The following is a 17,072-nucleotide window of genomic DNA, read 5'->3' on the forward strand; positions in this document are numbered from 1 at the left end:
TATTGTGAAAAAGAATTACTTCTTTATTTTTGGTATTTTCTTACTATAATCCAATTTATTCACATATGTAATTAGTACTGCTTTGTTGGGATAAGGATCCACGGCAATTATGTGCCTGAATTGCTAGTAATTTGAGCAGATAATGTGAAAGATCTTATATGAGAGCCCTTATCTGCTCAATTGCTTGAAATTCAGACATATAATTGTTGTGGATCCCAATCTACTTTATTGTGAACCGTGCCAAAGTGGCGCAAGCCGCCTAACACGATGCAAAAGGAGTATTGGAGTTAGGGTTTAATTTCTTTCCACCATAACACAGTAACTTTGATATTTTTTCAGCCTATATGTATCAGATCTCAATTTTGAGATTTCAAGTTTTATTCAATAACCAGTGAAAGTATCAAGATTTTTCCTTAGGATTGGATCAATGCAGTATATATATCCTGTTTCTCACTATCGGCTATACAAATGTGTGATGATATATATGTATTATAGACATTGAACAATTTCTTAATTATCCAATCTCTATATACACTAAAAGAGAAGGAACTCAAAGAAACTAGCTAGAAAGCATTGTATTGAAAGCTTTGGTTAATTTCATGTGTATATCAAGTAAAATCCAGCATGCTTCTACATGCAGTAAATGGAATTTGTTGCCAAAATAAGAAAATAGAGTCACACCATATATTGAAATGGCTGTTACCATCTGAAAGTGATGAAGCACTGATTGATTTGAGTTTGTAATGTTGGCTTAAAGGAGAGGTGTGGGGGGAATGCATTGAATGTGAGCACTTTCATAAGACAACATGAACATCACGTTATTGGCCTATATACTTATCATGGCATGGTGGTGGATCTTTCGTTTTCCATCCATCCATCCATCATTGCCAATCATCACACGCCATCCTTCACATCAAAGGTAAAAGGCCCAATGAAGAAGGACCTAACACCATTTTTTTTTTTTTTTTTTTTTTTTTTTTTTTCTAAGCAAATAAGGAAAGGGCTACAAGGGAGGATCTTTACCACTTCTGATCCGAAAGGAAAAAGAAGTGGGAGATCCTAACAACGAAAAAGGGGTGGGCTCCCCAACAACAAACCCAAAACGAACTAAAACAGTGCAACAATAATTACAAATAGTAGGAAATGGGTCAAACAAGTGACCCGGTCCTCTCAAAGGGCCGCACAAGGCGGTACCAGAAGCTAAAGGGGCACAGACAAAATCTGAGCCCCCAGATTTCACCAGCGACAACCACCGGACGGTGATAGAAGCGGAAGGGACACTGTTGTAGTCCGTTGAAGGGACTGAAGCACAGAGAGTAACCATCACAAATACGTAAACAAACACAAAACAAAAAAGCAATAGAAAATACAAGCCTATCAGAAGCCACACAAGGCAAAACATAAAATTAAAAAACAGGAACAAAACACCAAACCCAAAAATCACAAGCATCAACGAAGTTGCCGGAGAAGCCACACTGGGGCGAGGCAAACCGGAGGAGGAGCGGAAGGAGACGTCGGGAAGCCGAAGTGCCGATGATGACGGAGGAGGGGCGCGATGGAGGGCAGATCTGGCATAGGAAGACGGATCTAGCACCAAAAGAACTAAACCCAAAAACCAAAACAGATCCGGGTGGAGGTGACGATTCGGCGGAACAGAGGAGGCGACACGGCGGGTATGGAGACGAAGATGATGCAATATTGGGAGGAGAGGGGATAAATCGCACAAGGCGACGGGGGTTAGAGAAAAACTCAACCCAAGAAAAACCAAAGGCAAAATCATCAAGAGGAAAGAAAAACAAGGAGGAAAGGGGAAGGGGGAGAGGAGGGAAGAAAGAGGTTCTTCCCTCCTCCCAAACCAGACGGCGGCTAGGTTAGGGTTTTTTAGGAGAGAGGGCTAAGCGTTTTAGGGTTTTTTGCACTTTGTCATTACCTTATTTGACACCATTTGTTGAAGATGGTGTATATCTATTACAATTCCACTCTTCGTGATCATCTCGAATATGTGTCATTTCTATTTAGGGCAAAAGATGAAAGTGACAGTACACGTGACACTTACCACGTCAACTTACAATTACGGTCTACACTCTAAAGAAATCAATACCTCTCACTACAGTCTAATATATTCTGCCAGGATTTTGGAAGGAAGGATTTTAGTGTGAGTTGGTCATGTACATAGTTTTTACAATGGCTTCACATGTATGGCATCTTTGGCTTTAGAGACTAGCAAAAGTGTATGTTATCATATGATAAAGAAGTGAGGGACGAAGTACAAAATTGAATCATCAAATGACAGGGACTGCACCACAAAGTTGTAAATTGTGCAAGAATACGACTTTGACACATTGTGGGTGTGTGGCTCTCCTGCTTTTTGGCCATGTATGATTCTGACACATTGCGGGGGCTTTGCACTTTTTTTTTTTCAATGTCTCACTAATTAGATGCACTTTTTATTTTACTTGAGTGAGATCGGGTACCCCATACAATAGCTCTGATTGGAGTATCTATTTAAAATGAATGGTTTAGATCATGAGAAAAAAAGAAAGAAAAAGAAAAAGTTGATTTTGTAATCCACGAGAATTGCATGCAAATCACTGTTGGAAGGGCCGAACCAATTCTATTGGTTTTGGGTAGTCAAGGCCAAAGGGAATGGTTCTTACACCGCAATGTCAGTTTGGAGGTGGTAAAAGCTAAAGAGACTGGTTCGGCCACCTCCAAAAGTTAGTTTGAGAATAGTTGAACCACCCTAATGGCTAAATGGATGGCCAACTCTAATGACTTGCACACCACTCTTTTTTTTTCTTTCTTTCTTATGTTGTCGAGATTTGGCTGGTTCATTTTAAGTGAATGACTAAGAACAAAGCGATTGTACCTAGTGTAATATCCTTTTGTATTTTGCTAAATTTCAAATCTTATTTTACTATATAAAGCATTAGTTCATGTGAGAAGAAGGTGCGGTTTTTGGTCACACAAGAAATGCACTAGACATTGAGATCGACTGCCATTTTGTGCGCCATTATTTCTTGCAACGAAGTTTTCGCCTTTACCCTATTGTTTTTGCTGATCAGTTGACTGATATGTTCACCAAAGCACATCCACTTGGACATTTCCATAATCTTGTTCCAAACTCAATTTGGCATCTACGTTACCACCTTGAGTTTAAGTGGACGTTAGAATATATTATGATATTTACCATATTTGCCTTGATTGATTTATATTTCTTTGTATGGGTTGATTTTACTCTATAATATTGTCTTTTAATTCCTGGATTATATTTCCTTTTTTGACCGGTCTTATTCCACTATAAATAAACCCTTTTTGTACTAATTCTATTCAAGTTTTCTCATTCTTTAGTTTATTTTAACGTGAAGAAAGGAGTTGCATACCAAAAAGGATTATAAAAGAGAAATAATACAAAACACGTTTAAGTGTGTGGTGAAGGTGCATCCAAGCCTATTTACTTGGAGATGTAAATCAAGGAGATTGCTTCCCTTATGACTTTTCTCTAAAAAAAGAAAGAAAGGTGTTCTTTACATTTATGATTTATGAAGTTCAACTGCAAGAGCAGGATAAAAGACGAATGAAGAAGAATATTAAAATGTTTATCGTGAAGGAGAGGGTGGAGAAAAGAAAAAAGCCATTCTCCTTCCTTGATTGGAGAACCCACTTTTTCTTGATGCCTTCTTAAATACCAATATTGAAGGGTAACGTTTCAAACTCATTCTTTATGACTTTAATCTTTATAAATTATGTTAAGATCCCATTCAATAGAACTACAACCACCAATTTTGTCCAAAAACCTGTCCTTTGTTTTTATTCTTAGACCCCATTTTCAAAAAGTACATGCTTCTTATGTTCAAAAAACACACCGACAATTTTATAAACCGGGTTGAAAAACATTTTTCCGGCCCAATTTAGAAGAAATTTCTGTCCATACCCCATCATGGATTGGTGACACAGCAAGGATCCTTCAAGCAGGTCAACAATGGAATTACCTAGCCCATGTTAAATCCAGCCCAATGCCACTCAAATCCTTGACCAACTCAAAAACCTATCTTGATGGAGGGAGAGAATTGGAAAAATATCATGCATGAGATTTTCCAGCACTACCTTTGGACCGTTGCGCGTGTCTTTTCAGTGTCGATTAGCTACGATGATTTTCTTGTTCGCTTTTCATTTTCTAGTTAGGTGATCTTTTTGTATACTCTAAGATTGATTATTACTTATCAAAAAAAAAAAAAAAAGATTTTCCAGCACTCAACAAATTTTCTAGGACATTAACCTCATCCAAGCCCTGGACGATGATCAATTAGAGAACTTGAGAGGCACACAAATTTCCCAAAAGCCCAAAAGGGTGGACTAATGGTTTCCTATGCAAGCAAGGAGAACAAAAGAGGAGTCATGTCTTACCATCAACTGAAAACAAAGAGCAGCTTAGAGCTACAAAAAGAACATGCCACAAGCACACAGATGGCGGCAATTGGACATACATGAGGTTCATATCACGAGAGCAATGATTGTTGGCAATTTCAGTTCTACATAGTGTGTCAAACGATATAAACTCAGTCATCTCCAACTAATTTAATAGGACTGGACATGGATAAGAAAGCTACTGCTCCTTGTACCTCTTCTCCACTTCCTCCAAGCTGTGAATCTCCTTGTGATACTTACAAATGCGGTACACACACCTGCAAGCACATTCAAAGACATTTAAAACTATAGATGACAATGAATTGCAGACTCGTAGGACAAGGATATTGGATTGCTGGGTAGAACTACCAATAGAGGAGGATTGATGCAGCACAGAGAATGACATTCCTTTGAGCTTTGTAGATCTGCACCACACAACTCAAGGTAAGCTTATGAAAGACTACAGATGTACAGATAAGTCATGCAGCCATAAATCTCCACACACTAAACCACGCTGACATGGGAAAGCCATATCTTGAAAGAAGTAAAAAATAGGACCCAACATGGCAGGGAACCAGATCTAAACAAGTATGTCTTTGTTATTAATTCTTCTACCTGAAAATGTGCTATACTTTTTAGAATCACATAAAAAAAATACACATTTCTTCCAAACAACATATCGTTTTCTTTAATGAATCTCAAAGAATTAAAAGCCCTATGCTCCCTAAAATTACACTTCAATAACCCAACTCTTTAGAATTAGAATTCCATGAAAAAAAATTAAGTTTCATTTGGTTCTGTTTGTTTCAATTTTCTTATCATTATGAAATCAATAGAATTCATGGTTCAGTTAATGTGTTTTGGGGGTGTTTTTTATTTGAAAAAGTGATCTAATACAACATAAAGGTAGAAGCTGCTTTTGTGTCTTTAGGAGTGTTTTGTGTTCGAGTCGTTTGTTAATCTTTTTGCTTTGAGATGAGAATAAAAATAATAATAATAATAAAAAAAAAAAAAAAAAAAAAGGCCAAAACACAAATTTTAACAATCGGAGCCCTTGATTTTCCCAGATAGGAGGTTGTATCTTTAGTGCATTTTGTCTTTGCATATGTCCAAACTCCATCTTTGTATTTGTCCAAACTCCATCTTTGTATTTAAGTCAATCAACCAAACAACACGTACATTATGCCACTATAATAACTTCCATCATGTTCTATCAAGTGATGCATAAGCCATAGCTAATGCTGAGTTGGTGGCGCTGGATTATCTTGGCAAAGAGGGCCAGCACAAGAATGGAAAAAATCGGCATGATTAGGAATAATTGGGGCTATAACGTGCAACGGACAGTAAAACGGGTATAACTTTTGCTACGAACATCAAAATTGCGAATAAGAGCCCACTTTGAAAAGCTTATTTTGACGCATAAGTCATGGCCTAGGCCTCAAATTTCACTGTTTTCCCCTTTGAATCAGGGTTTGAAGAATTTTGTCATTTAGGAAATATTTTAATTAGCATTTTAGAAGGGATTTTGTTACCAGATTTCGCCAGGTTTTTGACAGAATCCTTGTTTTGATTAGTAGTTTGATTTTGTTTAAGAATTAGACTTCTTCTATTTTTGGTAGTTCTCGTTTTCCTTTACCTATATAAGCCTGACTTGTGAGCTTAGTTGAGACATTTGATTTTGAAGTAACAATTCAGTATTTTCAGAGAATATCCTGTGTCTACTTGGGGTGACTAGGGTTTTCTCAACCCTTTTTGACTTGTCTTCTCTCCTGTCATACCTCTAATTTCAATCCCTATTCCCTGTTTCCCTTTCCTTGCACTGTCTATATCAATCCTAAGATCTACATGGTGTCACTAAGTTTGATAATACCTTTCATTGTCAAGAGTCCATCATAATCCCTTATCATTACATCTTGTCTCTTTTTCATTTTAATCTCAAGCACTCCTCAAAAATAAAGTGACAAATACACCCTCAAAATAGAGAAATTTTTTTTACTAAGCATATTATTGCAATATCAGACCCCTCTCCACCTCTTTTCCAAAAACGCATGACAAAAAACAAAGAAACAGCATAAAGTCTATCATCATCTAAAGAAACCGATAAATTTGACACTGCAGGTTGGGAGACACCCCTCCTAATAAATGAACAGACAAGTCAAAAAGATTACAATTTTATAGCATAAGGTTCAAGCAATCTAAGCGGAAAGAATAATTGTCACAGCTTGATGACTTATTAGTCGGTGTACCCATTTACAATAACAGGTCCCTGATCCAGCAGTAAACGAGAACTACAGAAATCATTTATATGACAAAAAAAAGTTCCAAACGAGATTCTTTATAAATTAATGTTTTCTTAGAATTAAAGAGGAGTATATAAAAGTATATCTGATCACCTTGGACATAGATAAATACAGAAAAGAACACAAACAATTCACAAATTTCCTACCACAGTGGAACTCAGCAATGTCTTAGAGAATAGATATCATTAATTAAAATTTTTGTATGCTAAAATTTTCAACAATTTCTTTCTCAATGTAAATAACTAAAATTTTTGCATAAAATCATCCTCCAACATGTTGCAAAGTCTTGGTTTAACAATATTCATGTCTGAAAATGTTCGCTCTATAATAGTTGTTGAAACCAGAATAGTTAAAATAAGATGAAACAATCTATCAATCAAATAGTAAATCTTTGACTTTTTTTGTTTAAACTAAATACTGGCATGGCGCATGAATTATAGACATTTTTCAAATTGGAATGGTGTGGCACATTAAGCTCAAAATGTTGCAATTGGTATTTCAAATGAATCTTTCTAGCTATGTAAAATCTTAAGGGTATAAGAGAGATTTTTAGTTTTGTTACTTAATTGCTTTGTTGCTTGCTGGAAAAAAGAGAGAGAAGGTTTTTTTTTTAAAAAAAATAACTATTTACATTTATGATAAATCGAACCCTCTGTTGGAAAAAAGAGAAGTAGCTTTGGAAAGTCTTATTATCTTGGTGGAAACAAGGAGTGAAAAGAAAAGGAAAGGGAGGGAAGATCCGATTGTGTCAATGAAGTGGGAGAAAAAATATATACTGTCTGGTGGTTAGGCCATTAGGTTTCTTAATATATATAAATTTTTTCGGGGGAGGGGGAGCCCCCATTCCCTTCACCATTGCCTTTATTGAAACGTGTAAAATCATAAACTAGCCACTGGTGCAAACTGGAATGGGTAAAGCCAGCTCTAACTACAACCCACAAAGAATCCCAAATCACAATAAATAGCCTCCACTTTTGTGTTTGTGTGTATGTGATGGTGGCAAATCGCTGGTTAACCTCTACACAGAGAGAGAGAGAGAGAGAGAGAGAGAGAGACCGAGTATAAACAAAACACATCTGATTATTTTGCCAGTAGAGAACCAAAAAAGAAACTAAACATATATCATATACAACAGCTTTCTGTAGATCTCCACAATCCATAACTAGATTATTTTAAAAATATGCTGAACGCCAACAAAAAGAGAAAATAGAGCATTAGTCGATACCACTCAAGTTTCAAGCCATAGCAGACCAAGAAAATGGAAAACCAAATTCATTGTAAACCATAACTGAACCGTACCAAATCTAAAAGCATATCTGCAGTTAAGCAATTTATTACACTTCAAGAGGCAACAGATTTCATTTATTTTTTTATTTTTTTTATAAGTAATGTTGTATATATCAAAAAGCGCAATACGCCTCTAAGTACACAAAAAGTATACATAGGGAAACCCGCGAAAACCCACGATAAGACCCAAAATAAAAACCCAATAAAAGCATAAAGAAACCTTGACACCTAAAGCCCAAAACAACCCTAAGCTCACTATGAGCTCCCACAAAAAGACTCCCAAAGTTACAGAAGCAAACCCATCAAACAATATTATTGCCCTTCCTTCCCCGGTAATTGGTATGGTTCGTTGATTGTCCCTGAGCTCACTATCATTAACCCACTTAAATGATTTCATCAAATATTTGGTACAGTGCTTTGAATTCCCCAATATGTAATTTTACTTGTCAGTTGTCACAGGCACTCTTAGTCATTTGAAAATTAATTGCTTAACAATATGAAGCAAACAAAATTTGCAATATCCTCCTCCTTCGTGCCCAAGAAAAAAATAAAACAAATAAAAAAAAGGCCATCAATCTCAAAGCTCCTACCCAGCTACCTACATAGCCTCTACATATATTTTAAAACTTGGGTGTCTCTTTTTCCAATTACTCAAAGTACGTCATCAAAAAACTTGTTACAATTCAATTTAGAAATTTAAATTTTGCCTACAACTTAGTAAAGCCCCAGCAACTCTCAAAGTCAAAGTGCTCCTCATGCTTCCAAAATAATATCCATTAATCCATTACTCTTCCAAAAGTAACGAGTCCGAGAGTTATTTCATAATGCATATCTAACAAGTAAAGTCAAGCAACTTATGATGATTATCTCATCTAAAATTCACGAAGTTTGAGCATTCTCAATACAATAATAGTAATTGACTAAGAAAAATATCGAAACTATACCAATTACCCACTTTCCACAATCAACGAGCACAGAAAACATTTAACAAATTCCATTTCCAACTTTAAAAAGAAAAAGAAAGACAAGCTTACGGATTTCTCATAGCGATCTCTCTCAGTAGCAGTGCAGATGTCAGACGTGCACATCAAGCGATGCTCGTTCTTCCAGTAGATATCTGCAAAACAAACAAGAATAAAAAACACAAAACTCCAAATCTTCAGAAATCATTTAAAATCCCATTTCCTAATCACAATTTTGCAGACCCAGTAAGTACCCAAAAGACAAAAACGAAAATAAAGTCAAATTATCAAATTTCACCAATCAAAAGTCAAATTCTCCAATTTTTCTCAACCACCAAACATGGGACAATCCTCTATTCAGCTTCTGAATAGCCACAACAGGCGGAAACTATTATAAGATCCGAATTCTCAGCAAACTCAAACAAAATAAAATAAGATAGACAGAGAGAGAGAGAGAGAGAGAGAGAGCAGAAAAACCTACCCAGGAGCTGGAAGCCGGCAAAGGGGACGATGAAGAGCGCAGGTTGCAGAATAAGCGAAATCAAAGAGACGAGACGATCCTTGATGAGCTTGGGTGAAGGCAGGGTTAACAGAAGAGCTATGGCGGCCTCTGCTGCAACCACGTACGTCAGTATCATCCACTGCAACGCCATTTCTCTCTCTCTCTCTCTCTCTCTCTCTCTCTCTGTGACTCTGAATCTGCTTAATTCTTTCTTCTGAGTCTTGCGCTTTCGGTATCGTTGTCGTCGATGCTTGGCTTAATGACTAAGGTAGAATGGTTTGAAAGCTTCCTAGAGTTTCAGGAGGTGTGGGACAAAGTAAAAGTGTCGCTTTCTTGACCGTTGGATTTGGGATAACTTATTTGAGGATATACACGTGCGAAGCATGTGCGAAAGTGTAGATCGTGCTTCTTTTATTTATTTATTTATTATTATTATTATTATTATTATTTTATTTTTATCAATTTCATACTTCCCTTGATTTACCATCTAAAACCTTAATAAAATATTGTCACTTGTGCACATAAAAAAATTAAAAGAAAAAAATTTAAAATAATCGTTGAGGGGTAGCTCTTCTGTCTCCGCCACCAAAAAGTGACTGGACTACTCTTTCACTTAGGGATGGGGAGTTAGACTGCCCCTAATGAGGTTTTGGGGTAGTTGGACTACCTTTAGCCTAAGGGAGTAGTCCGATCACCCCCATAAGAGAGTTTTCGGAATGGCTCAGGCCACTTTTTTATCTAATTGGCGATTTGAATACTCTTAAAAGAGAATTCAGAAGTCACTGAACCACTCTCTAACCTGAAAGTGACCGAGAGTTCTTGAGATTGTCTGACCACCCCCTTAGAGAGATTTTTGAGGGTGGCTGATGTCACGTCACGTGGCTCATGCCTATAAACTAATTAACTAAGAGTATTACTACTAATTCCTTAAACTTAAAATAAGTAGTGAAAGTTGGGTATACAAATATTTTGTAAAACTACCAACACTAGTTACCACTACCAAAACATTTACTAAGTAGCCATCACATAATACAATAATCATTACATAACTATCATCACCGATTCACCATTGTAATTTAAGTTTGAGTCATAACACTATTTCACAAGCACCACATGGTAATTAAGTCTAATACATCACCAAAAGGAATACTAAGTACTGAAAGTCGCTTGGAAAACTACATAGTATGTCCTCAAAAAAAATATGAACAATGAAATCAAGCTAGTACAACTTCATCTACTTTCGGGTCTTCTTGCTCGATTCCTAGGGCTAGCTTCTTTGTAAAACATATTGTTTTACAAGTTAAAATAAGGGCAAACTTTACTTACTCCCATAATCTTTCGCATTTTTTGCAAATACCCTTTTATTGTTCAAAAATTTTCACTTTGATGTATCAAATTTTTATTTTCTTTCACTTTGCCCCTTTCATTAGGATTTTGCAGTTAAATCAAACGGTCAAATGAGTAAAAGTCTTTTATACCCCTAATTTTTTTTTTAAAAATTTCAAATTTACCCTTATTTGTAAATAAAAAATTATTATTATAATTATTATATTAAAAAAAATTTAAAAAAATAAAAATAAAAAAGTGAACCCCCCCACCGGGGGTCACTTTGTGACCCACCGGTGGGTCACTTGTGACCCAACAGAGGTCACAAGTGACCCACTAGCGGGTCACCAAAAAGATGACCCCAGTGGGTCACCAAGGTGACACACGAAGGATCACAACGGGATTGGACTGGGATTGAAGAAATTGAAGATGTCGGTGGTTGAAGGAGTGAGTGGCTCATTTACCAATGGGATTGGCTCACACCTTCAGTGGCGGAGCCACCTTACATCCCCCAAGGATTTTAATTTTGTTTTTTTTTTTTTTTTAACCCAAGGCACCCTCAAAATAAAAAATTAAAAAAAAAAAAAAAATTCTTTTTACAATTTTACCTACTCATTTCCCAAGACACAGCAACCCTTCCCCCGCACCCTCATCTAACCCACGGCAATTTGAGCACATATTTATGAACTTTTATATATATTTTTTGTGATACATATATTGTATGAATTACCAAATTTTTAAGGTGGAGAAAATTTTTAGGACGCCAACAAAATTTTAGCGGCACCCCCAACATAAGATGGCTGCCCCCGCCACTGCACCCCTTCAACCAAATTGTATCACGCAATCCAATTTTTTTGTGGGTCACAGAGCCATTGAATAAATTGTTTGCCAAGTCCAAATATTGCAAATTCATGCAGTTTTTCAAGTCCTCTATGATTGGACCATGCAAGAGGTTGAACCCCAAGGAGAGCCTTTCCAACGATTGGAGCTGGCATATGGAATCCAGAGGAACAGTCCCTGTCAAGTTTTTGTTCGAAAGCTCGATTTCTGTGACCAAATTGTCTAAGTTGCAGGTGATTCCGGTGAAACTGCAAGGATTGGAGGAGGATTCCCATGAACTGAAAACGTCACTGGTTGAGCCATGAAGCGCAGCTTTGAGTTTTGTGAGGATTTGGAGCTCATTGGATATTACACCGGAGAGAAGGGAGAGGAAGAAGCAGAGGCCGGGAAGTGTGTGGCGGCGACATGGTGACCCATAGAGGGTTTGTGACCCACCGTCACTACTTTTTTTTTTTTTAAAAAAAAATATATAATAATAATAATATGACCCGTGGGTCACAATACGGGTGGGTTAGATCCACCAGTAAACCCACGGGTCAAATTTATTTATTTATTTTTTTTAAAAAAAAATTATTTTTTGACAAAAAAATAATGGCAAGATTGGAATTTCACACCTATCGGTTAAGATTTCACAAAAAATTCTAACGGAATGGGCAAAGTGGAAGGAAACGAAAGTTGAATACATCAAAGTGAGAGTTTTTGAACAATGAGGGATATTTGCAAAAAGCGCGAAAGTTTGAGGGAGATAAGTGAAGTTTTCCCTTAAAATAAATACAAGTCTACGACTTAGTGAATAAAACATGAATGATAATATGCTCATGAAGTGAGCCCCTTTTATAAACATGTAAGTAAAGTGTTTCATGCATAATGCATTGATGTTTTGAAAGTAGTAAGTTTACAAATATCTCAATTATCTGAGAAAAATATATTTTGTTGATAAATATATACATGTTCATTTATGTTATAACTCTCTTCTTATTATTTATTTATTTATTTATTTTTGAACGGGAATCTTTGCGATTTCATTGATAAAAATATCAAGAGTATAAAGTTCTTATATCGCAGAGCATAAATCTCTAAAAAATTATAGCTCAAAGCTATGAAAGTTTCAAAGTCATAGATACAATTACAGATCTTACAATTAAGTACTATCTATAACCTTAACTTTCCGTTAACTCATATACAACTGTAGTTATGGAATATATTTGATCTCGGGCAAACCAGATCTAAAACATAAGTAATCATATTCCCAACATTTATTTTTCGGCCGTGAGAGAAAATCCTTCACACCGATCTAATCCTCCTTGACCCAACGATCATGAGACTAAATCATTCACCCCATAGATCGCTCCTAAGAGAGAAAAGAAAACTCTTATTCAAAAAATAAAAAACACAATCAAATAACCAGCAAGTAGCAGCAGCGGCTGGCGTAAAGGAGACGATGCACATTGGCCAACTCACGGGGATGCACTCTCCGGCGGATGGAATCCGCGCTCAAGCGCGTGGGTGTCACGCGCTGGCGCGTGGTGGACGGAATGAGGCATTTTGGCCGGCGATGGGAAGCTGAGAAGCCAAGGAGCACGATGGGCTGGCGCGTGGCGGAGCGAAAACCAATTGAAAAGAATAGATCTAAGTTTGAAAGAAACTAGATCTACAACTGATATAGGATGATATTTACCTATATTTTCGGTAAAAATGAAAATAAGAAAAATATAAATAATAATATTCGAAGAGCGCCACTTGATGAGCGCCACTTGATCAGAATTTTATCCGTTCTTAGACAATGAAAATATAAAAGAAAAGATTGTCACGATTCCCGCTGATTGTCAATTTTATATTATGATTTTATTTTATTAGGACTTTAATTCCTTTCCTTAATAGGGTTAGATTTGCTTTAATTATTTTTCATTCCTTATTAGGATTAGGTATACTATTGCTATTAGGATTAAGTTTACTATTACTATTAGGATTAGGTTTACTTTCTCTGCAAGTATTTATCTTCTATAAATAGGCAAGCTTATTATGTAAAACTTGAAATCAATTGAATTATTATCAAATCAAAGAATTTTCTCTCAAATACTCTGCGGAGTTTTATATTTCTTTTAACCTACGGGCTTGTTTTATCTTTTGGGATAGAAAACGAAGATGCTTCTCCTTACAGAATCAAAGACGCTGCTCTTTGATTAGTTACCTTAGTATTCCACTACGTCAACAACCCAACCAATTTCGAGGAGGAGATGAGTGGCACAACACGGTGGAGGGCGGACAGACTCATAGTTGAAGAGGCCGCAGTTGCTGGTCTAGTCGGAGATTACCTAAAACCGAAAAAAAAATAAATAAATAAAAAAATAATAATAAAAAATAAATAAATAAAAAAGGGAAGAAGGGGGAGGGAGATGATAGGAGCGGGGAGTACAAGGAGAGGGAAAGAGGAGGAGGGAACAGATCTGCTCCCTCCTCCTCTCATAGGTTGGTGTTTTGCTTTTGCGTTATAACTCTCTTTCATATAGCGGCCATACCCTTAACATTCTTAGGGTGTAGTTTGTGTATCTAGTAAAACTTTTAGGGTGTGTTTGGAATTGCGATTTCGCAAGAATAATCTCTGTTTTTAAAATATATTGCAAAACATAAGGCGTTTGACATTACGATTTAAAAGACACTTAATCTAAAATAGGGGAAAAAAAAAAATCTGCGATTTCTATAAGCAGGTTAGGGAATGCTTACTTGAAAAAAAAAAAAAAAAAAAAAAAAAAAAACTATTTTTTTAACATGTTTTATCAAACGCCTGCGCAATTTTAAAAAACAGCAATTTCAAAAACACAATTTTTAATATCGCACTTATTGAAATCGCAATCTTAAATAGACCCTTATTATAGCTTCGCTGCCACAGACGATGCACATAGCATAATACCCTAGTTGATTGATCAAGTCCGCCCAGGTAGAAGAATTACGAAACCCATCTTTAGTTTTGCTGCGCAGCAGCTATCATGATCTTTTATGATCCCCGTGGCCTCGTCTTTTAAGCAAAAAAAATTCACTTATGAAATTCAATGAACACGTAATTTGCTGACAAAAATGAAACGATCTTCTTTATATGATCAGGAAGATGCAGCAGATTAATTCGACATCATTCAATCAATGAATTAAAATGAAGCTCGAGAGACCAATATTAGAGTTTTGCTCCTATCTGAATATGATCTTGCATGCCCTTGATATGCCTCATAATTACATATAACTTTGATACAAATTGGCAATATATCTTATAAATCCATCCTGAGTTGATCAACTGCTTCAACCTTCATCTGTTAATTCAGAGTAATGATATAAGGAGGACCAGAGTCTTTTTCGAGTTTTGTCAAATATGATGTGACTTTCAAAATCACCGATAGATCAAAATTCAATAATGATTATCTTTAATTTAATAGTAATTTTACAAATCACGTCATATTTTGAAAAACTCTAATCCTTCTTATATCATTACTCGTTAACTCATCTTCATCTGATGAGAAACTGTTATCGCTTATCATAAAATCATCTTCAACATGGCAAAATCTATAACACAATATAAATATGAGAGAGAAGTTTAATATTACCATGCAGAAATGCAATGTTAATGCCATTAGAGCTAGAAAATGAGAGAAAAAGAGAAGATAGTGAGGGGAATGAAGCCTGGTCCGAGAAAATCTCTCAAACTCTCATAATCATCATCAAGTTTATTGGTAGCCTCGAGCCAGACAACATTCCCCACACATTCACTTTTCATCCTCCTCCTCCAGCCTCCATGGATCAAATCTTTTACAGTTTCTTCAAGCCCTGCCACAAATCTCTCTCTCTCTCTCTCTCTCTCTCTCTCTCTCTCTCTCTATATATATATATATATATATGGGAATGGACTGTCTAATCTTCATTGGCTTGTTGACTTTAGAACTCACTCACCATGTGACAGTAGGTGCCTCTCTTTGTCGTCAAGGCTTCCCAACATTGAGTTATATATATTGCTTGCGAAGGCGGCTATTCCATTAAAATTAATTGCTCATTTTCCATGTTTATTATATATTAGCATTATTGATCTTTTTATTTATTTCTCTCTTATTTTTTTGTTCGATTATATATGTATATATAATGATTATGCTTCACAAGATACGTACATATACATTGATAGCTACCTGAGTCCCCAGTTGAAGCCATTTATGTGAAGGTCGGCTGCAGTTAAACTTTGTAGGATTCAAATCCAACATTAATGTACAACTCCATCATTCTACTCTCAATTATTATGAACTCCATTATTAGACTCTACATAATCCAATCGGGATTCTCACTCTCTTCAATCATATTGAATGACCTCGGACAAAAAATAAAATTCAATATTGACAGTGGAATGCTATTAGCAAAGTTAGTTGTAACGGCCCATAGTGAACGTTGTGAGTATCAATAAAAAAAAGTCATTTTAACTTAACTTAGTAGTTGTACAGTGGTAGATGAGACACCATTATGGGACAGTGGGGTAGAGAACCATCAAGATCGGATATTGTTGTTGAGGTTCAGATTTGAATCTAAAATTTTTGCTTAACCAAAATAACTCTACAGAAGGAAAGCAAAAGGTGAAGTGATGAATCTGCTACAAGAGAACAAAAGGAGCGGCGGTACATGTAGCCTACGCGTGTCATAACGGTGCGTGGGGTACACGCGTGAGGGAGGGGGCCAATGGATTGTTGAGTGGTGGCCGATGATGGAGGAGGAGGTGCACGTGAATAGTGGAAGTTGCAACATGACAAACTAGCCAATCACTTGTAAGGTGACAATTAGGGAAAAATTCTTTTACATTGTCATAAATAAAAATTAGGAGGGAATTAAATTTTGTCTTAAAGTAGAATTTTATCTAGTAAGAATTATTAGTTATCAATTAGAATTAAGATTAGTTTTATTTTAAGATTAGATTTATCATTAGTTTGAACATTACTTCCCTTATTAGTTTATACAAAGACTACTTAATGTTAATAAAAATAATCAAATAAGTTTATGTCTTTTTTTCTGTTGATCCTTTTAAAAAAAAAAAAATTATGTGATGCAGGGGTATTATTGTCATTTTCAGTCAAGTGTATCAAATGTGACCCGTGACCCATTTTCCATCAGATTCAACCAAAAAAATCCTAACAAAGGACAGAGGACCAAAAGAAACCAAAAGAAAGCAATCTATTTTATAAAAATTATAGGGCAGAATTATTAGGGAAACCAAAAGAAAGTAAGCATATTTAGAGTTTTTTTTTTTTTTTTTGACATGTCTACACAAGGGAAGGAGAAGGGAGATTCGAACTAGTAACCTCAACTTCATGATGCGTGGTTCACAGCCAATTGAGCTACCCTTGGGGATATTTAGAGTGTTTCTTATAATAATGTGCTTACATACATGTGTTTGTTTGAGTGTGTAAACTATAGACATGCTTAGCA

General features: G+C 36.0%; 1 protein-coding gene across 1 annotated transcript; it reads right to left on the minus strand.

The window, feature by feature from the left end:
- Positions 1-4,382: 4,382 nt before the first annotated feature.
- LOC132185869 (B-cell receptor-associated-like protein) lies at positions 4,383-9,747 on the minus strand. Its single transcript, XM_059599673.2, has 4 exons — positions 9,438-9,747; positions 9,029-9,111; positions 4,777-4,832; positions 4,383-4,685 (listed from the first exon to the last, which is right to left on the minus strand). The coding sequence occupies exons 1-4, from the start codon at positions 9,607-9,609 to the stop codon at positions 4,607-4,609; spliced, it is 390 nt and encodes a 129-aa protein (XP_059455656.2). The 5' UTR covers positions 9,610-9,747; the 3' UTR covers positions 4,383-4,606.
- Between the last annotated feature and the right edge of the window lie 7,325 nt (positions 9,748-17,072).

Source organism: Corylus avellana, chromosome 7 (assembly GCF_965113065.1).
Source record: "Corylus avellana chromosome 7, dhCorAvel1.hap1.2, whole genome shotgun sequence".
NCBI classification, from domain to species: domain Eukaryota; kingdom Viridiplantae; phylum Streptophyta; class Magnoliopsida; order Fagales; family Betulaceae; genus Corylus; species Corylus avellana.

Coding starts and splice junctions, on each gene's coding strand:
- LOC132185869 (XM_059599673.2), bottom strand. CDS start 9,609: ATGGCGTTGCAGTGGATGATACTGACGTACGTGGTTGCAGCAGAGGCC. Junction 4,833..9,028: donor GAGATCGCTATGAGAAATCC/GTAAGCTTGTCT, acceptor TGTGTGGTGCAG/ATCTACAAAGCTCAAAGGAA. Junction 4,686..4,776: donor GCATCAATCCTCCTCTATTG/GTAGTTCTACCC, acceptor ATGTGCTTGCAG/GTGTGTGTACCGCATTTGTA.